This window comes from Xenopus laevis, chromosome 3S (genome assembly GCF_017654675.1).
Source record: "Xenopus laevis strain J_2021 chromosome 3S, Xenopus_laevis_v10.1, whole genome shotgun sequence".
NCBI classification, from domain to species: Eukaryota; Metazoa; Chordata; class Amphibia; order Anura; family Pipidae; genus Xenopus; species Xenopus laevis.
Genome location: NC_054376.1, coordinates 94,579,731 through 94,603,260, shown reverse-complemented (window position 1 = coordinate 94,603,260; position 23,530 = coordinate 94,579,731). Strand labels below are relative to the sequence as shown.

Here is a 23,530-nt window from a genome sequence, read left to right as displayed (position 1 = left end):
ACCTAAGAGCTGGCAAGTTCATGTAGAAGTGAGAGTTGTTATGAGCAAAATTCAAATTATTTTCCAATTTGTGTTTTAGAGATATATTTCAAATTCGGCAGATTTATTGAAAATGATTGGCAGAATGTGAATTCATTGCGTCTGAGTTGTTTTTTTCCACATTTTTATGCTATAATTTTTTGTAATTTGAGTTTTTATAATAAATAAGTACACATTTGTTTTATATAAATCAGCCTCCATGTTGTCTTTTCAACAATTTGGGGGCATATTTACTAAAACTTGTATTTTTCTAATTGAACTTAACTCCCAACCACAATCTGGCTTAATTAACTAACAATTTGGTTCAAAAATTGTCAAATTGTTTCAAATTGTAGGCCGGAAAACTCAACTTCATTTGATTATCTAATGAATCATGAAGGCACAAAACATCTTCCAATTGTTAAAGAAACCATCTGCCTGAACTTTTACATGACTTTGACAGGTTTTAGTTAAAGTATTTTCAGATTAAGATTTTTAGTAGCTTCGGAGCATAATCAATCTCAGAGAATTAATAAATCTCGAAAGGTTTTCCTTGAAAAAATCAGATTTTTTCCCTTTTAAAACTCAACCACGAAAATGTGAGGCTTCATAAATTGGCCCCCTAATGTTGTAATTAAAAATATTATAGATAGATCAATGATAGTACAATAGGTTGATGATAGATCAATAGTTCAATGATAGGGCAATAGATACATCCCATCGACTTGGGAAAACGAATCGCCACATGTGATTTGCCCTGGGCATTTTTTCATTTAAAACATTTGTGTTTTTAAAGCACCAGTAAAGTTATAAAGTGTTTTTTTTACATGTAAAGTTTGGACGATCTATTAATCCATCACCTACAAATACCGTATATACTCGAGTATAAGCCGAGTTTTTCAGCATCCAAAGTGTGCTGAAAAAGTCTACCTCGGCTTATACTTGGGTCAGCGGGCAGTAGCTGAGATTGCAGTCACTTTTAATCATTTCTATACCAACAGTTCACTTGGGGAGAGACTGCAATATCCCACAATGCCCTCTGTTGGTTATATGAAAGAATAACAGTGCGCCCTCTGTTGGTTATATGAAAGAATAACAGTGCGCCCTCTGTTGGTTATATGAAAGAATAACAGTGACTGCAAAATCACACAGTGCCATCTGTTGGTTATATGAAAGAATAACAGTGCGCCCTCTGTTGGTTATATGAAAGAATAACAGTGACTGCAATATCACACAGCACCCTCTGTTGGTTATATGAAAGAATAACAGTGACTGCAATATCACACAGCACCCTCTGTTGGTTATATGAAAGAATAACAGTGTGCCCTCTGTTGGTTATATGAAAGAATAACAGTGACTGCAATATCACACAGCGCCATCTGTTGGTTATATGAAAGAATAACAGTGACTGCAATATTACACAGTGCCCTCTGTTGGTTATATCAAAGATTAACAGTGACTGCAATATCACACAGCGCCCTTTGTTGGTTATATTAAAGAATAACAGTGACTGCAATATCACACAGCGCCCTCTGTTGGTTATATGAAGGATTAACAGTGATGGCAATATCACACAGCGCCCTCTGTTGGTTATACGAAAGATTAACAGTGATGGCAATATCACACAGCACCCTCTGCACATGGTAGTGGGACAGTGGGACAATGCACACAGTAATCCGTTTGGCAATTCTCTGTCACCAACTTTGCAAAGAAGTCCAGTTGATCGCTGGGGGGGTCGCATTGGCAGAATGTTGGGTGACAGGGCTGTAGTTGTGTCTAGGCTTATACTAGAGTCAATAAGTTTTCCCAGTTTTCGTAGGTAAAATTAGGTACCTCGGCTTCTACTCGGGTTGGCTTATACTCGAGTATATACGGTAAGTCATTTCTTGGTAGCAAAAGTATTACATAAGAAAGGTTTTAATTTAATCCTATTTTATATTAATTTAGAGAATTTGACCCATGATTATATGTCTGTGAACTAAAAACATTGTGTTCTACACAGCATATCTGCTATCTGCTACGTAAACAAGGACATTTTAACCAGTGCGGGTACATTACATTCAAATGCATTTCATTTTCAGTGCAACTGGGTCTTTAAATTGTAAAAGAGAAATTGGCATAACAAGTAGAGCAAATCAAAAGCAAACTGCTTTATAATTATCTTCATTTAATAATGACCATTTGTGCATAGTTCACCCTGCATATTTTAACCATGAATATACTGCACATGTTCAAGCATTTAGTTTGCAATGCCAAATTGGTTTACTACTGTGAGGCCTAATCTATGAAATGAATGTTATTTGTCAATGTACTTTTACATGCTTTAGATCTATATATGTATTCAAACTCTGCAGAATCATTTCATAATTATCTGTCAACTAAATCAAATTCACATTTTTCTACCTAAAAGAAAATGAGTTTTTTTTTATCTTAATTAGCAGAGTTATGGTAGTCTGAAAACTGCAAGTTTGAAAAATATTATATGTGTATTTGTGGCGTGAATTAAATCTAATGAGGCTTGGGATACTTTAATAGATCATAGAAGAAGCTCTTGTTTCAGAGAACCAAAGGACACAAAATCAGGGATTGCAGACTTGAAGCCTTTCACAAGCTGTGAACCACAAATTAAACAGTAAACTTAACTTAATATACTCCCTAATGCTGACTGCTACTATACTGTATGTTTCATTTATTATTATAACCCATGAGTATCATATGTGAGACTTGTGGTAGCTTTTTTGGGGCTTCAGCCTGTAAGAAAAGGGGTTTATGATTCTTAGCTCATAACATGTTTCCAATTAAATAACTGAAACAAGAGATGGAACTATGGCAATCCCATTACCAATATTGCACACCACTGTTGCAAAGCCCAAGAGGGGTCAGGCTCTAGAGCAGTTGTACTGCCGCCCTAGGCCTGGGCCTAGGTGGCCTTTCCACAAATCCGGGCCTGAGCATGCTATATACAAGGTCCCATGCCTATAATAGCTTTTATTTCCATACACACAAATGCATTGGGAACACTGCACATTTTATTCCATATCAAAACATGAAGAAAAATGTATCAAATTTATGTTATTCCTTTATAGAAAGTAAAGAAAAGGGATTATTAGGCTGTTCATTCTTCTTTACAAACTCAAACATTCACTGTATAAACTGAAAAATGTTTAAAGGTGTTGCTTTCCTTGAATCACTGAAATAATATTTAGTTGTACCTGTTAAATTCCACAATTCATCATTTCTTGGTTTTGCCTCAGAAACGGCATTTTGGATGTCACCCCACAAGTTTTCTATTGGATTAAGGATTGGGCTGGCTACTCCATAACATCAATCTTGCTGGTCTAGAACCAAGATGTTGCTCATTTATTGGTGTATTATTCTATTGTGTTGTGTCCGGGTTGCTAATAGTGGTTGCAAATAGTTCCATTTGAGAGCATTACTGTTCTTTTCATGCCATGCAGCTACTTTACACAGTGATTCCAATGCAAATGATAAATAAAAAGGAAAAACACTGTACCAAAAGTACTGGCATATTCTTATTGAGACATACAAGGGAATACAATTTTTAAATATTGCATGTTAAAGTGTTTCATTTAAGCACAGAAGGCTGTTTTAATGAGAAAATACAATGGTCTCAGAACTTACTGTGTGTATGGGCTCTACCTACACTTCAAGCTAAATATTGTATGAGCCTAAACCATTTAAGATGATGTCAAGGAGAAATTATCTTAGCTACCCAGATGCTTCTTTATGTCTTTACTGCTGGTAGAGGAGAAGTGCTTCAGAAAAGGCAATTCTGCAAGGAACACAGTCTTCTTTGTGTTTTCCTGCTGAAACCTTTTAACACTGATAGTGAGCTACAAACCTGTGGGCCAGCCCAAACACAATGCATTAGAATCTTAAACCAGTAAGGTTGTTCTAGATCCGCTAGGCTGTGGATAATTCAACATACCCCAGCACAACGCACTCTTCCTAAAAGGGAATATTAGAATGTATTCATGCACAAACCACCACTTACCACACAGTAGAAATGGAGGAGAACAGTTTGGAAACTTTTAGAATTAAACATAAATCTACATGGTGTATTATCCCTATTAATGCAGAATGCATCATTTTACCTTCATGAAAAATGTTTTGGGAAGGGGTAGGTTGAAGATAGTAGTAGTAGATTTAATGTTTCTCAACGTATCACCTTACTAATATAAAGATTTTGTTTGCAATTAATCTGTTTGGACTGGCTCAGGACTTTATTTATCAAGGGTCAAATTTGAAAAACTTTGAGATTCAAATTCAAAAAGACCAACCGAAATTAAGTTAAAGTTTTTTTTGGCCGAATAGGTCCATTTTCGATCGAATAGGTCTGAATTCAGCATAGAATTGTACAAATCGAAATAATAGTGCATTTCAATTGAATTCAATTTTAAGTTTTTCCCAAAAAAAAACTTTGATTTTCAAAGTCCACCAATTGACTCCAAACAGGTTCTAGGGGGTCTCCCTTAGGCTAAAACAGCATTTCGGCAGGTTTTGGATGGCGAATGGTTGACGTTGACATTTTAAAGAGACAGTACATGATAAATTTCAATATTTGAATCTTCTAATTTTTTTCAAATTCAAATCGAATTTGGACTATTCCTTAGTCAAAGTACACAAAAAAATAGCTTGAAATTCAAATTTTTTTCATTCGAAAATTCACACCGACCTTTGATTAATTTGCCCCTAAGTGTAGTAAAAGTTGTAAAAAGCTTTAAAAATTCATATCAGACTTAAGTTATGTCAACAGTGATGTAAAACTAATTTATTACCAACTAGTTTTACCTTAACAGTCGTTATCCAAGCCAACATGCAATTAGATTAAAGACAAACTATATTCCCCAGAATTAATTTACTGCCTCCCCAGGGCAATTAAGTTGTTCCTCTGTAGCACTTACTTCCTTTAGCATTGGCTTGGCTGAAACTATTAAGGAATAGGCCCCTATATCAGAAAATTTAATTAGTGCCCTGCTTTATAGAAGGTGCAAAAAAAAAAAAAAAAAAAAAAAAAAAATATATATATATATATATATATATATATATATATATATATATATATATATATATATATATATATATATATACCAATAGTTTCCAAACCAGCACTCCCTTTAGTGAAAATTAAAGTTTTATTATTACATAGTATTTATTATTACATAGTATGCAAAAATTACCGTGCACCCTACTCTCTTTTATATTGCCTTGGAGTGTGGATACTCATTGGAGAATTATATATAACGTATTGTGATGCACCAATCTCCAAGTGACAAAAAATAGTTAGGGTGCAAACCCAAAGCAGCGGTGAGTTAATCCGCCCAAATATATATATATAAAAGTCCAACTGCGTTGCACACCTTCAGAAAATAAGCCTCAATTTTAAAACATAGCCTTTACTCACTCCTTAAAAAATTCGTACAGTTCACTGAATAATGCAACTTATCTGTATGAGTCCATGTCATAACGCAGCATTGTGGCACTCACGCGACGTTTCGGGAATACTCCTTTCCCTTTCTCAAGTGTATCACATGTGCACTAGCGTTTCAAGACTCCATGTTGCAACTCGCTTCTACGTGTGGCGGAAGTGGCGTGTCAGATCAGCCCGATGATGCACTTCAAAAATAGGAAGCGGACCAGAGCGTAAGCGGACACTCCACCCAGCCCATCGGTTACTAAGAAGTCCCCATAGTTACCACATCGATTTTCATATGCATAAATTTAGCCATAAGCATTATTTTCATGACAGACGATGAGCTTGTTTATAGTTACAAATCCAAATAACACGGTAACACCATATAATACAAAATCTTTATAAGAATAAATGAAGATCAAAATCTTTGTTCAATCCACCCGGGGATAAAGTCCCTAATCTATATATATATTTATTATGTAAGCTGCGGGATCCACGACAGACACTTCTCTTCAAGGCAGTTTATTTACACACAGGGGTGACCATTTCAGGATACAAAACAAGTAATAAAAATAAATCCTGCCCACTGGGCGCTACCTTTACACATGAAGAGTACCAGTAAACAAAAACATAAGTAGGGGTCACCCCTGTACTCACGAATCTCCTGGGGGATTGCTCAGCCTCCTGGCTTTCCTCGGTCGGACAGACAGACCCTCTGTCACTTGGTCTCCTCTCTCTGCACTTTGTAGTAGCAAATGGCACCCCCAGCCCCTCTGGGAGTTCCTTACACAGGCAGGTGTCCTTCCTGCTCTGTGTCCTGCTCTGAGAGACTTTCCTAACAGCCTCACTAGACCTAAATACCTTTCCACAGGACAGCCTTCCTGTGAAAGGTGAGCTCTAATCCATGAGCTGGACTTCTGGATCGGAGTACCTGGCTTGCCTGTTCTTTCCAGAATACTCCAGCTTCCAGGACCTGGCTGCCAAAACCTTTAATGAGAGAACCTATTCTCTCTTTATGAACACTCTTCCTGGTGCCTACCTCTCCCACTAAGGAGAACTTAAAGCTAAAACACACATATATATATATATATATATATACCTACCATCTAGCTACAGTACATAATAATGATGATGATGATGAAAGCTGATCATCTGTTATTAAAAATAAACATTAGCACACAACAACTTGCTATTGTATTCCGGGTGTGCATAAGATATGTTTTTTGCATTCATTTTCTGTAGCATTACCCATTGATTTCATATTCTAACTCCAACCTTTTAGTTTCTAGCTGGCTAGAAAACATTGCAGTTGAGCACAGTATTTTACATAAACTCATCTTAACAGTATTTGCCAAAGTAATAGTAGTAGTGTTTTGCAAATCAACAAATATACAGTATTTATGCCACTCAGCTATGTTTGTATTAATTTGGGAGTAAGTGGTATTATAGTCCGACATTTAAGTAAAAAAAAAAAAAAGCGTAAACCAGTAAGCGAGAAAAACCCACTAAATAAAAATGTGGTTATTTATTTAAACTAGTATCACAAAGTATAGTAAAAGTACAACAGATATTTCTATTATGCTATATAGCCCCCTGTCTGTATAAATACTGGAAATAACATTTGAGGACAGGGCTTCACAAATTCTCCCTTTAATTACTATAGCATATAAAACCTAGGAAATGCTGGAATGCAAATGTTTCAACGCAACCCTCCACACTGCATTTTTACACTGTGAAAGTGCAGTCAATTAAAACAAATGACAATCCCACTTGACAACTAAAGGGAAGCAATAGTACAATATGACAGAACAATTGTTTTCTTTTAATGATTAATAAGTCATACTAAGAGCTGTTGTTCCTTCATCATGTTTTTCTGTGGCTCTACTTAAGCAGTTAATATGGCCTAAAGCCAAGCTCCTACAGTTTCTTGATATATTTTCTTTTTAAACATGTTATAAGCACATCTTAGTGAAGTGTAAATATGTAATGCAACAAGAGTGAAGCAGTAAAAGTGCATAAAATATTAATTAAAGCAGAGGACAATGAAGCCACTAAACGGAAATATATAAGTGGAATTTCAATATGTGCTTTTTTCAAAGTACTTTTGAAAGCTGAACAATTTAATTAAATGCTGATAGGTTAAAGATTTTTAAGATGATTTTTACACTACGAACATACAGTAGTACAAAGTATAACTTTGGAACTGAGTTGACTCAGTCCAGTTATAGATTGCTGAGGCAATTAAACCCCTCCCCCTTAGATGGCACTGTTAATAGTCTTTACCATCTAACACGTTTTAACAAGTTTCTACACTGGATACTATTTTAATCAATTTTTACAATATTCCCTATTCTTTAAGGGTAAATTTGGGTTGTTTGCTCTTTATCTTTCTTCATCTTCTGCTTTAACTAAAGCCTATCTTAATTATCTCTTGTATGTTCCTCACTTCCTTCAACTTTTTCTCCAAGCACATGTTAAATATATTTTTTGTGGATATTCTTATTTAATCATCTTAGATCCACAATTAATTTAAGAAGAAGACTTTTTAGCGCAAAGACACACACGAAGATTCAGGGAGATTTAGACGCCCGGCGACAAATTGCCTCTTCTTCAGGCAACTAATCTCCCCGAAAAGCCTTCCTGCTTACTAGAATCTAAATCGCCAGTGGGATGGAACTTGGAGCGCTTTGTTTTCCGAAGTCGCCCGAAGTTTCCTTTTGAGGCAACCTCGGGTGACTTCAGAAATCAAAGCAGTTCAGAAGGCAGTTCGGAGAGATTAGAAGAAGAGGGGATTTGTTGCACCGAATCTTCGTGTGTGTCTCTGCCCTAAAAGGACAAATTTATCTTCTTAAAGAATAATCTTTAAGAAGATAAATGTGTTCTTTTAACTAACATTCAGTTATACCACTATTGCCCATCTATGTTGGAATACTGAAAAAAGGTCCATCCCATATGATCCTGAAAGATGACAGATGTTCACTATCTAGTCTACAAGCAGTACAGTTTCCATAGATTGTTGTAGAAAATAAATGTGTTCTTTTATGCAGTTTAACAACTACCTTTTATGTACTGTTTGGAGGTCCTAGAAAGTCATTTTGCCACCTTTCACCTCTCAGCCCAACTGAAAGTAGAGGTGTAGATGAACATCCCTCATTTTTGTAAATTCATACATAACAACAGTTGGTGCTTGATATTTATATCATATCATTTTTATTATGAATTTAAAGCATATATATACCATGTTTTGGGCCCAGTGTGGAGATAGCCAGACTGGAGGTTTAGAGGTAGCCATACTGGATTTGAGGTGTACATTTACTGAAGTTATCACTTCAGGGTCTGCTTGATGGTTACTCTACCATAGAAACTCAAACATTGTTGCATTACTCTAAGATAAACTAAATCTTAATGCAGAGTAAGTAGAGATGTGACTTAATAGAGCTGTTTGTGGCAATACTGGTTTGCTAGGATCTACTGATCTGGTAGTTCATAATCTTTGTTTTGGCCAACCAGGTTTGCCAACAAGCTGTCCACAACACACCGTTTTAGTGGTAATGGGATAATACAACATTTTTAATGAATATTCAGAATTTTGTGAATATTCAGTAGACCCAATCTATGCTTTTTTTTGGGTTCCTTTGCATCAATTGTACTAAATGAACTATATAAAGTAAGGCTGCCAAAAGCATTACAGCATGTGCAGAACCTCAACAACAACATTGAATAATAACTATGGTAATACACTGTATACTTTAAGTCAATCCTAGAAGATGTCTGTTTTTAACTGTATGGTTTATTATTGTAATTTGTTTGTCTATTTTAAGGCATTGCAGAATATGTGGCATTTAAAGATGTCTCTTTTTGGAACAAAGCATTCAATTTTACACTATTAAACACACAAAGTACAAGTCACTTCCAGTAGATAAATATCTTGAAACTCGAAATGTCAACATCTATTCTACAAAAGAAATGTGTCAGTGTTAAAATAAATATTCTTTTAAAAGTGATTTTTTGACATGGACTGTTTTATTTATTTTTCTTTTAATGCATGCTCGGTTTTAATGTGCTCTTTAATTCAGAATCCAAAAATTATTATTTTTTCTATCAATAATTGTGATTCATTATGGGAATTATTAGCATGTTGTGCCAACCTTACTGTGCTTTATTTGTAAACATTTTATCAATGCTTTTTTTTAAAAAAAAATATTTAAACGGTAAACTCGAAATTCGAATAATATGAAAAGTGGTTGCTATAACTGGAGACAGAATCTTTGGTAATTCAGGTCTGTAATCACTAATATTCCATCTCCATCTAGATTCCAATCACTATGTGAAACACTTGTAAAAATCTGTTTGTTTGGCAAGGTCAGAGGCCCTCTTTGGCCTCCAATGTGCAGGGCCAAATAAGGTTAATTTGACCATTGGTCCAGTGGACAACCATCAGATCATAATGCATTCTTATGGGAACTCCCCAAAGAAGGAATGCATCAATGTGCCAATGTGGTCCTCATCTGATGGGATTTCTAAATTGATCCTTTTAAGACAGGATGTATAAAGCTCCCAATAGTGATGGGTGAATGAATTTGGCAGACACAAATTTGTGGTGAATTTCCGCATTTCGCTGCAATTTGCCGGTGAAAAATCAGCTGCTTCACAAAAGTGAAAAGCTGAAATTTGCCGCTCGTCAAGATTATTCAGATGCCCATTGACTTTAATGCATTTGGACCAAAATTGACACACGTAAAAATTATTTTGACACCCATTAACTTCAATGCGTTTTGCAAATTTTACGGCGTTTGGCGAATGGGAAACTCAAGGGAAACTGCACAGATTCGCCCATCACTAGCTCCCAAAATACCTTAGATGTATCTTTGCTTTTGTTTTCACCTGCACTCCCTATATTCAGTCTCCCAGGTATAAATAATGATGCTTAAAAGCAAGGCATAGCTGCAACAGGAACAAGCAATTAAAGGAAATATCATCAATTTCTGTGCAACCCTAGTTAACCTTCTATAGAAGCTAAGCGTCAACTCAGCTCTGGAGGTGGTAGCACCCAAAATATTGCATGCTACACACTCTTTGCACAGTATAACTTACAATAGAATATTTTAATGGAAGGGATGTAATTCCCTATTGAAATGCTGGTGTGCTTGCCTTTATTTGATACCTTAAGAGAACATTTTGTGAGGTTCTGTGTGTTTCCTCAGACAGGAAATATTGCAAGACCTAGCAGGAAATAGAGTAAGAGTAGAACATATCTCTACCCATTCAATGGCTGTTGTTGCATGGAACATATGCGTGCCCTTGGTTTGTATGTGAGCTCAGTGCCTGATAGGGCTAAATAGTATTAATGATATTGTTAAATTCTAAAAATAAACATGAGTACAATTTTGTAACTTTTGGCAACTTTTTTTGCAAGTTTGTAAAGCTCTCGGTTTAGGGAGTAGGTAACCAGCCAGGATTATAATATAACAGATTGATTCCCCCCACCACCCAAATATAAATGGTTATGCAGTTGTTGTTGTGTTGGGCTAGCTGGCTATGCTCTTCTTTGTCAGTCCTCCTAGTCCAAAACTGTGTTATTATCACCTTGCAAGAAGCTACAGTTGCTGGGGGTATATGTCTATGTAGTGTAAGAACATGAACAAGGATAAAAATGGAGCAATGCAACCATAAATGTTTAATACAAGCGCACAGTGTGTAGGTGTATCACTAGCTACTAAGAGATTAATAGCTGATTATTGTGGATCTCAGCCCACTTGCACATCATCAGCATTATGACATGTTTTCCTTGTCAAGTTAATTTAAGTATTAACAGCTCATAAAAATAAAACTGATCTTGTTAGTAGACCCTGGTATTATTAACAATCACTAACTTGGTTTTAACAATAGTCAGCCAATGAAAGGATGAATATGGCTGCTTTACTGTATGTCTAATTATGTGTCAAGCACATGCAAGACTGTTGCCCCTCAGCAGGCACTGCTATTATGAAGAACTCAGAGCTCAATAAAGGGCTGTCCAACATGTGGCACTTGAATGTGATTATTACAGGCATGTTTTGCCCAGTAGCTCTACATCATTTGGATGTGATCAAAAGTATGATCGATATTTAAGCCACTGCATGGAAAAAGCTGGAGAGCAATGGAAAGAGAGGATATTTTATAAACTCATAATAAGTTGAAAAAGTGCAGAATTCATTGCATTCCAGTAATTGTCCATATAAATCAAACCTATACCCAGTATAACACAGTATTGAGTTATAAAATGTTAAAAAAGTAAAAAATGTTATGTTTCTCTTCATCCAGCACTTACATCTAAACTATTTCTTGGCAACAACTGTCCTGCTATGTATGAGAAAGGTTTTTATTCTATAGTCCCGAAGAAATCCATGAATAGCATTTGAACCCTGTTGAATTCGAAGGGATACTGTTTTTTCAAAACATATCAGTTAACAGTGCTGCTCCAGCAGACTTCTGCACTGAAATCCATTTCTCAAAAGAGCAACAGTTTTTTTATATTTAGTTTTGAAATCTGACAAAGGGCTAGACATTTTGTCCGTTTCCCAGCTGCCCCAAATCATGTGACTTGTGCTCTGATAAACTTCAGTCAATCTTTACTGCAAGTTGGAGTGATATCATCCTCCTCCCTTTCCCCCCCAGCAGCCTAACAGAACATTGGGAAGGTAATGAGATAGCTTATATCTAACACAAGATAACAGCTGCCTGGTATATCTAAGAATGGCACTCAATAGAAAAATCCAGGTCCCACTGTGTCACATTCAGTTACATTGAGTAGGAGAAACAACAGCCTGCCAGAAAGCAGTTCCAGAAAGTGTTGGCTCTTTCTGAGCATGACCAGACAAAATGACCTGAGATGGCTGCCTACACAACAATAAAGGTCCATCCCATATGATCCTGAAAGATGACCAACAGATGTTCACTATCTAGTCTACAAGCAGTAAATTGTATTCTAATAAAGAATCATTTAAAATGTAACTAAACACAATAGGATTGTTTTGCCTTCAATAAGGATTAATTATATCTTAGTCATGATAAAATACAAGATACTGTTTCAATTTTGATTAAAATGTAGCCTTGTTCCCAATATCTGCTTGTTTGTTACCAGCCACCCCCACCCCTGTAGAATTGTTTAGCCAGTGCCATTGCTAGGGAACCATGCTGCTAGTTTGAGTCAAGTGTTTGTGTTACACATTAATTGACAACATGACAAATTGTTATGAAGCACCCATCATATTTCTGATGTTACGTTCCCTTTCAAATCATAAAAAAACACAGTAGAATATAATAGGAAAGTACTCACAATCATTATTTTATTTATCTTTAACATGTATATATTTTTAGAATATGTATGAATTGGAATGATTTCTGAAAATTCATGGCATAGGTTATCCCTGCATAGATTAGCATTTTTATAGTAGTAGCATCCCGTGGGAATCTAGGAGGTGCATATACAGCAAAATACCAGCTTAATTTATCCACCGTATCTCTAATTATAGAAAAACCTTACAGAACTGTATCTGAGTGTGCACTGCAAATAATAACGTCAGACCACAGTACCCTGCTGTTTATATTAAACCTTTCACTAAAAATGCCACTTTGGGTGTAGCTGCTGCTAAATATATACTGTAGAAAGACTATACAAAAAAAAAAAAACTATTTTATTTAATTTATCCAGCATTGACATTGTCTTTCTACAGAAATTAAAAGTAATACAGCATTATTATCACAAACACTTTCAACCCTATTTTCCACAGATATACTGTATCTCCAAAGGGTCAAACCTATATTATGGTTATGATAGTAATAATAAATTATTCATTACCACCTGTGTATGGGTTCTATTTATGAAAATAATAGCTCATTAAGCAGTTTGTTTTTTTGTTGAGTGGACAATTCATTTTAAAGGCTGGGGCTTTAACACTGTTGCATCTGGTATTAATTTAATGTATAACCCACCTGTATATACTGTAAATATTTATAGTCTTAGATAGCTAATCTCCAGTTAATAAGTAATAAAAACTGATTAATAATGACTTTAAATTATCATTACATGGCAGCTCAGAAACATGTGCATTCTGCATGAGAATTGAATAATCAGTCCTATAATATCAGCTTCTATGACGTGACCTTAATTTTCTGTGTGATGCTTTGTGAGGACTCACTGAGCATGTGCAGTATCACCGCCACTCCTAAAATCCAAGATGGTGACCCCCTGTGCTCAGATTCAAATCATTACTGTTATAGAAAAACTTTAGGCTGGTGCATTTAGTTCAATGTATAAAATACTGCATTTCAACCCATATTTGTATTTTTGGGTTTAGTTCCCTTTGATTAGATTTTAGACCTTATAGGGGTAAATGTCCTCCCAGCATCTTTTTATAAAATAAAGAGAGTGAACAATCTGATGATAGAAAATGAGCTTAGGTTTATTTTCATGTCAGTAACTCTGTGAACCGTAAAAGCAAACAGTTATTTTTAAAAATACAGCATCTATTTTTACATGAGAGCAATAATAAGGGTAAAAGCAACCAACAAAAAAACACTGGCTTTCATACTTCATGAAATGGAAAAGTATGATATAATATGAGTTTTTTTTTGAGTAGCAAAGCTGTTCAGCAGTGGCCACGAACACAACGCCAAAAATGAACTGCTTGTTTCTTTTGTTTTTTTCAATTACATTTTTATTGGTTTATTGCACAGCTAAAATGAAATTTCAGGATTTAAGGATTATGTTTTTGAAGTGTATGCAGTGATTGTTTTTGTGACCTGCACTTCATTAAGAGTTTGGCGCTGCTTTTCATGCTGTTAGCAACTTGTTAAGCTTTTATCTCCAGGGCACAGAAGAGATTTACCTAATGGTTACATCTATACTGTGTAACAGAGTTGTAATCATACCATTTTTTCTTTCAGCATAGTAATCATGTTCCCACTAGATGAAGGAAAGGAAGAAAACATATTGTTTAAAAAAGCTTTAATAGAAGATTGGCACGGGGGAGGCCTGTTGCTCAAAATTCAAATTTGTGAGGTTTAGATGTTTTTTTTTTACTTTGAAATGCTGATTATTATTTTCCACTTTGTTTGATTGTTGCAAGAAATGGAATTTAAGAACTCAAATACTTAAAATTTTTGAGTTCATATGCTTTAAAAACTGCAATTTTTGAGTTTACAAACTCGAATCAAAACTCAAATAAAAAATGGCTTGAATTTTGCCTAGGACAACTCCCATTGACTTCTACATGAACTTTTAGATGCAGATTTTCTTTACATTCGAGAATTCAAGGTTTTTTTGCTAAATAAATACCAGACATTTGAGTTTTTAAAAATATAATTCGAATTTGTTTTTGTGCACAAAAATTCAGATTGTGGCAAAATATGTGTTTAATATTCAGCCCATGACTAAGTGCCAATTGGCCATGAAACGCATAGGGCCTATGGAGATGTGTATTTTTTAACTTTGATCAATATATATTGCTTTTACTTTTATAATTTTGGCCCTGTGGACTCCCTTGACTGCTGGATAGCCCAACTTTTTCTATCTGTATATGTTTTTAATATTACCTTTACAAGGAGCCAGACTGGAAAATATATTATTTCATGATAGGAAAACACAATTTTTGCACCTCACATAGCATAGTGCATCACTATAGCAGTGGCGATGTGTACTCACTATCTATTTGTACAGCTGGATCACTGCATAAATATGCCATGTGAGAGCTTTCAGCTTGCCCCTTTATCTTACAGGTTCCTGCATTTGACTAGTGATCAGTGAAGCTAACATTCACACACTAGGGTCGATTTCAGCAGTAGATTTGTGGGAGTGTAAAGAAACTGTAGCAGCTAGTCATATAAATAGAGCAAAAATGACCAGAACCCCATGTGTTTCCTAGCAACTATTCAAACATTTCTCAATACTATTCAAAACCTTTACAGCTAAATTGTTACATTATAACACACTTCTTATCTTAATATATAAGACCTGTTATGCAGACTACTCTGAACCTGTGGTTTTCTGGATAAGGGATCTTTCTGTAATTTGGATCACCATACCTTAAAGGAACAGTTCAGTGTAAAAATAAAAACTGGGTAAATAGATAGGCTGTGCAAAATTAAAAATGTTTCTCATATAGTTAGCCAAAAATGTAATGTATAAAGGCTGGAGTGAGCAGATGTCTAACATAATATCCAGAACACTACTTCCTGCTTTTCAGCTCTCTAACTCTGAGTTAGTCAGTTACTTTAAGGGGGGCCACATGGGGCATAACTGTTCAGTGAGTTTGCAATTGATCCTTAGCATTCAGCTCAGATTTTGGCCTCCCTCAAGTCACTGATTGATTATTGCCTGGTAACCAATCAGTGGAAAGCAAGAGCTGCAAAGCAGGAAGTAGTGTTCTGGCTATTTTGTTACACATCCAGTCACTCCAGCATTTATACATTACATTTTTGCCTAACTAACTATATTAGAAACATTTTTTTATTTTGCGCAGCCTATCTATTTAACCAGTTTTTATTTTTATACTAAACAATTTCTTTGTCTACTAAAAATCATTTATACATTAATTAAACCCAATAGGACTGCTTTGCCTCCAATAAGGATTTATTATATCTAAGTTACGATAAAATACAAAGTACTATTTATTATATTACAGAGAAAAACAAAGGGCTTTTAAAAAATTTGAATAATGTTGATTAGGAGTCTATGGAAGATGACTTTCCTGTAATTCTGAGCTTTCTGTGTATAGGGTTTGAGGGGAACGGATCCCATACCTGTATTAGTATTTGATAGAATGATAAAATGCACAGTATCATGAGAGTGGGGGACTAAATAAAGACTGCATATATTGTGTACCAGTAACAGTGGATTGATCTCTACCCTTTAGAAGAAAGAGAGATGTTAAAGTATCCTCTGTATTTTCCCTGTACACCAATACTACATATTAACACATACAGCTAATGAAAGCAATGAAACACAAGCATGTCATAAAATGACTTAAATTATTAACAATATGAGCAAGAAATACACATTGCTTAGTAGTATCTAACCACGGTGTAGCACAGAGATGACAAGCACTCTTTTGATAAATGAAACCACACATACTCTTTTTCAAAATGCGTATTTATAATTTATAGCTTCCTTCTAGGCTTGGGAAAGGATTGAGTGAAAGCCATTGGATAACTAGTAGCTGGATATGATGAGAACTGGAAAGGAGCCTGTTTTTTTTCCGAAAGAAAAGGATCTCTATATAGGTTGTGTTGTTAAACTTACGTATTTACCAGTCCATTCATAAAGCAGAACATAGGGCCAGATTTATCAAAATGTGAATTTAGAGCTTAGTAAATTAAAACTCACCTATGCTTTATTAATTCCTATGGGATATTTAGAATTGTATTTATCAATGGGTGAAAGTTAGAACTCACCATTTAATAAAAATGTCAGGAGGGCTATTAACATCTTCTAATGGTTCAACGTACCTCTGCTTTTGACTTCTACATGAACTTGGCAGGTTTCAGGTGGTGAAGTATGCAATTAGAACTGTTTCCAGTGTCGAGGTATAATAAATCTCACATTCAAATTTCAGTTGGTGATTTTAAATTAAAAATTGTGGGTTTTTACCAAATTTTTTTTAAAAAAATTGAATTTGAACCTTAGTAAATCTGACCCTAAGGGGCATATTTATTAAGGGTCAAATTTTGAATTGAAAAAACTTCTAAATTCCAATTCAAAAAGACCAACCGAAATTAAGTTAAAGTTGTTTTTGGTCAAATAGGTCTATTTTTGATCGAATAGGTCTGTATTCAACCGAATTTGAATCGTTTGAATCGAAGGAATAGCACATTCGATCTAATTTGATTTTTCAAAGTCCTTAATGGACTCCAAATAGGCTCTAGGAGGTCTCCCATAGGCTAAAACAGCAATTCGGCAGGTTTTAGATGGCGAATGGTCAAAGTAGAATTTTTAAAGAGACCGTAAATGATAAATTTTGATATTCCAATTTTTTTCAAATTCAAATTGAATTTGGACTATTCCCTAGTCGAAGTACACAAAAATAGCCCGAAAATCAAAAGTTCACCTTGATCTTTGATAAATCTGCCCCTAAATGTCAGCAACAATGAGTCTAGACATGGTACATGGACCTTTTCTCATTATATAAAAAACTCCCAAACCCAAATCATCTTAAATTACTAATACATCTGACTGTAAAAAGCATGAGCGGGAAAAAGTGGTGACAAAATAGTGCGTCAAACCAAATCATGCAACTATTTAAATTTCACGCTCGAAAAACGTGGCTTTTTCAAATTACTGAATGAAAACCAGTCCGAACCCTCAAAGATCATGAAGGCAAAAACATCTTCAGATTGTTAAAGGGATATCTGCCATTGACTTTTACTTGATTTCAACAGTTTTTTCCCTAAAAATTCGATTGTCTCCCTAAAAAACTCAACCAGAAAAAATTGAGGCTTTATACATAAGCCCCCTTATGTTTTGAGTTTGCTTTCCAGCCTTAGGCCACCACATCATCATCATTTATTTATATACCTCCGACAAGATATGCAGTGCTTTACCTTAGTTGTAACAAACAGGGAATAAATGGTGGGTAACAAACAACAGTTTACAGAGTACAATAGGATTAGAGGGCCCTACAAATTAAATTAAAACAAATTTAACAAACTGACAAATTTAACAAATTAAATTTAGAGGCCCACCTGAAGCTCTCTTGTTTGGCTGTTTCATAGCACATACACTGTCAGTTACCTGAACTTTGGGACTGATGTGAGTTTTACAGTATACATACAATATAAACTTCACAAGGCTGATTAGCAATGGATTAAATAGTCCCATACTGTAAATGCATTAAGTTCATAATTAATTATCAAGCAACCCTGTAGCATGAGCTTCCTTGACATTTGTAACCTCAACCCTATGCTAGGCTTCTCAACAGCACTCAAAAGGCAGCCTAACAATATCCAAGATGGGGAACTCCTGGGGACAACCCTATATAAGTAACAATCCATGTAGGTATGAAATGTTACTCATATAGGGCTGTTCATCATTTGTACTGGTATATGAAGTTTACCAGTATTTTTAGTCATATTCTTTTTTTAGGCTTTACTTCTCTGTCAAACACTGCAAAATCTACGGGTGTACCAGTTATGACAAAAAATTAATGTTCTATAATGTACTGATATATATCAATATATATCAAGGAGTGTTCTTTTCATATATATAAGATATTTTTTCACATATATCTTGCTTGCAAGTTCTATACCCAAGTGTCCTATGCTTAATACATAGCATTTTATCTTTGGAACTAGATATTTATAAATTGCAATCCTTGTTCCACTTGTTAGTGTATTGGAAGTATATAGAGTGCTGTATATACAGGCAATGCTACATAGATAATCTATACATGCATAGACTAACTGAAGAAAAGATCATCTTCAGCACTGGAAACTATTGCGCCACATGAATCACAATGCAATGAGATCAATCAAGTGATTAGCTTTGGATAACAAAATCTTGGTGTACAATAAGTGCAAGCATCAACTGATGGAAAGGCCTTACTACTGGTCACTGAAGGACACGCTAGTGGTCACCCAAGGACACCCACAGGATGCATGCATTAATTATACATGTATTGTGTAGTCCCCATTGTCCAAACACACACATACAAAAGCTTGAAATTAAACAACAGATGTATACACTCCATTTCCGAAATGACCAGCCGACTAAAACATGTACTTACACAGCAGCAAACACATCATTTTGCACACTCAGAGGATTAAGCCTATGTGTGCTTCAAATAATCTGACAGATGATCTTGCCATGCTTCTTAAACGAATCCCTGCAAGCACTGAGCATTTCTGGTTATAAAGTTGCTAGCGGATGTGTATTTAGCTAACACCATTCTGAGAGGGTCACAATCCTGAGTGACATTAATGTGTATGACAATAATTATATCTGGTCATGCTCCACTAATTGTTTCTTCTTATTGGCTTCTTGTTATTTGTAAAGGGAATCTGCTGTACCAGACTCCACGTGGTTATTAGGGAAACAGCTCCAAATACCCGAAATCCGAAAAATTCGTGATTTTTTTGTGTTATAATAGGCTTTTAAAAAAAATCACGAACTTTTCTGAATTTAGTAAACCCCAAGGGCTAAAAACCCAGAATATAAAAACATGGCATCTCAAACCTGTCGAGGTTGCATAAAAGTCAATGGGAACAGTCCCATTAATTTTTGGTTGTGTCGGGGGTTTCAGGCAATTTCACAATGTTTTCGGAGATTTGGGGTGAAAACTCTGAAAAATTCTGAGTTTTCGAGGAAAATTCACGAAAAAATCGTGATAATCTGAGCTTTTCCTGCAAAGGTGATTTTCGGGAAATGTAATAATAATAAATAAGCATTAAAAGCCCGAGCGGGTTAGATCGGAGTTTGTAGCAGCCGATATTGAGATAAATTTGGACCTTGATAAATAACCCTCTTAGTGTTCATAGTAAGAGCTAGTCCCTAATCCTTTCATTACGGCAGGCATTCATTTACCATACCTGCTATTGTTTAATTGGAGCACTTATATATAAGTATATATTGCAAAATCCTATTCAGACTTATCTTTAGACATTTTGGAGCATGTTTTACATTATAAAAGACTGACATTGTACCCATGCAAAAACAGAATGTTTACTGAGTGTCAAAGACTTGTCCTTTAATGTTGTTGTTTTCCCTATGGAGTTTACTATTTCTCTTTATAGAAAATGATGGCTCTTTTTCTTTTTGCAAGGTTGCACTATAGGCTAGAATAATAATGTTGAACAGGAGCAGTCACAACTAATCCCTGTAGAAGGGGTTGTGTTATCTTGTTGACCCTTGTTACTCAGTAGGGGTTTGCACTCCCCCCTCCCTATACTGAGCATAAATGACATACAAATGGTATGTGAATGAGTTAACCTTATCACAGAGGGGACATAGTATTTTCCGGTTATGCCTTTTCAACATAAAAGGAACAAAACCCATATTAACCATATATACTATTCTAGCAGACCTTTATATGATTCAGATACAATTATACATAAAGTTATAGTTTCATCAAGATACTTTATAGTGTTAGTATAATAAAATAATAATAATTATAATGATAGGGACTGAAAAGAAAATGTGATTTTAGACTGAAATAAACAGATCCTTTGATTCAATAACATAGACACATTATTATAATAATCAGCTCTGTCTGGAACTTTTCTTTCACCATTTAAAGACCACATACCTGGAATGCGTAATACCTGGTTCCATTTGGCGGATGCACTTTTGGAGACCCAGAAACTGTATTCATATCCGAGAAAATCATTTCTGATCTCACATCCGATACAATCCACAAAATGATCCAGATGCAGGCAGGGGAATTAAGCTCCTTTATAAATCCGTTCATGCATTACAGTAGGATGGTGAACAAGATACAAAAAAAGACAAAAAATCTCCCCCATCCCTGTATAGATGCTGTAAAAGCATTTGGAATCCTTAACCCAAAGCATATGTGAGGCGACATGCAATATTAGTCACTGCCATCAGTTCTTTTCAACCTGACAATGCAAATTGAAGCAGTTGTAGGAAATCGCATAGGATGAAATAGAACACCAACAGTACACGAAGCCTGTAGAGATTCTGGCATTGCTTTGGTCCTGCCCATCTGTTCTCAGTGATAATCACCTCCCCTCTACCACAGTCTAGCAAAGTGATTAGGCTAAGCGTTCCAGCTAACCAATAGCACAGCGCTTCATTTCAAGCATGTGTGATCAGTGTAATTCAAAGAGAGGACCTCTTCTGTCTGACTTTAAAAGCATGCTCAGTTTGCTCTGATGAATTCCCTTGCATTTCCAATGGAATAAGATTTTAACAATCCATAACAATTATTGGCACAAGGTAAAACAAAGTTTAATGCTATAATAATTATTTTAATGGTGGTATATGCTTAATTTGAGCCATACGTTATATATATTGATACTTCTGAGTAATAGCTTAACAAATAAGGGAACTACAGGCACATTCTATGTGCAATATTTATCAGTAGGACAAAGTGGGTGCAGGATGTTAAGAATTGTATCCAAATAGCGGGAGTGATGTAGGTTAACCATTGATAAAGAGTGGTTCTGCAGATCCAGAATAGAAAGACTTACTTGCTTGTTTTTAACTGTAGCATGGATCCATATTTATCTAACTAGTCCTAGCTGAGTTGCCTTTCCCAGGAGGGAACAAGAGTATTTGAACATGATTAGGATTTCCTTATTTGAAGAGGCTGGAGTGTGTATTATCCAAAAAGTAGAAAACTTGGAAGAGTCAAAGGAACAGGATACTAGGTCAACCTAAAAAACAAGGCAGTATAGGTATTTTGCAGGAATGCTTATTCTGGACAAATATTTATAATAGTCACATTAGGTTTTGGGCATACTTTTGCAGAGCTGCGCTCTCTAAGGGGCACATTTACTATTGGTCGAATATCGAGGGTTAATAAACCCTCGATATTCGACCGTCGAAGTAAAATCCTTCGACTTCGAATCTCGAAGTCCAACGATCGAAAGGAAAAATCTTAATAAGATTTTAATCCATCGATCGAACGATTTTCCTTCAATCAAAAAAAGCTAGGAAAGCCTATGGGGACCTTCCCCATAGGCTAACATTGGTGCTCGGTAGGTTTTAGGTGGCGAAGTAGGTGGTCAAAGTTTTTTTTAAAGAGACAGTACTTCGACTATCAAATGGTCGAATGATTTCTAGTTCGAATCGTTCGATTTGCAGTCGAAGGTTGAAGTAGCCAATTCGATGGTCGAAGTAGCAAAAAAAAAACGACTAAATTCGAAGTAATTTTTATTCTAATCCATCACTCGAGCTAAGTAAATGTGCCCCTAAATCTCAGCAGAAAGTGGGCATTTTTATACTATGGGTGATTTGTAGCTCATTGAGTGTGGGACAGAATGCTCAAAATTACCCATCCACACAGTGGAGCAGATTCACTAAAGGGCGAATTGTCGCCAGCAACCATTTTGCACAACCCTCACCACTTCGCCTGGTGCAAATTCGCTACCACTACGCTAATTCACTAATATGCAAAGTTGCGTCCTAGGCACCGAACGCTGGTGACTTTTCGCTAGCGTTACTTCCACAGTGAGAGCATTTCATAACGAAGATGCACTACTGAAAAATTTGCTAGTGATTTTACGCTTAGGTCAATTTGAATAGGGCAGGTACATTAAAGTTGTATGGACGTCTTTAATAGAGATGTTTGTGCAAATGCTTGAAGTTACCACTTTTTATTACAAATGTCCAAGGAACCTTAATAAAGACAAAAGAGTTAATATTATGCCCTACACCTGAGCCCACTGTAAAATGAATGCTCCGTATGTTCCATATGTTCTCAAATGTCTGGGGGGAAATGTTAAGCCAAAAAAAGTTTAAATTTGAACTTTTGCAGGCAATCCCGCATAAAAAAAGGAAAAGTTGCCAGCTTTTTTAAACTTTAATGCATTTTCGGCAGGATATGATGTAAGTGACATAAGATTGAGGAAGATCTAGCTGCTTTTTAGCACTTCGCCTGGTCTGAGGTGGCAAAGTCAACTCTGTCGAAAGAGGTAACGATCAGTAAAATCCTCACTTTACTGAATTTGCGGATAAACGACCAATCGACTGAGCGAAAAGTCACCTGGTGATAGAGTGCGAATGAACGCTAGTGACAGTCCCGTTCACTAGTGAATTGTCATCTGTGCCTGTTAGTGAATTGGTCGATGTCCCTGCAGATTGGATTTCTGGTGAAAAGTCACTAGCGTTAGCCACTTCGCCCATGAGTGAATGTGCCCTAGCATTGGGATTGTCAACATTGCTGGAAGGTACAAATATAGCCTTAAGAGGAACTGAAACTTATAGTTTACCCATGTCTGAAGTAAATTATCAATAATATTAACCTACTATAGTTAAAGACTAAATGCAGATAGTCCCCATTTAACATATTTTATCAAATTTTCCATTTACAATAAAAGATAGAACTCTAAAACATATGCACAGACATAAACTGCTCTGAA

General features: G+C 35.6%; 1 protein-coding gene across 6 annotated transcripts in view; it reads right to left on the bottom strand.

Moving 5' to 3' along the window:
• Positions 1 to 23,530, bottom strand: part of LOC108713186 (liprin-alpha-2) — a 197,713-nt gene that overhangs the window by 108,586 nt on the left and 65,597 nt on the right. For 2 of the 6 annotated variants that reach the window (XM_041588645.1, XM_041588646.1), the window contains exon 1: positions 20,731 to 21,150. The exons of the other annotated variants lie outside the window; for them this stretch is intronic. In XM_041588645.1, the coding sequence (XP_041444579.1) occupies positions 20,731 to 20,892 (162 nt within the window). In that variant the 5' untranslated portion in view covers positions 20,893 to 21,150. Of the gene's footprint in view, positions 1 to 20,730; positions 21,151 to 23,530 lie in introns of those variants that run through there. 6 annotated transcript variants of the gene reach the window in all.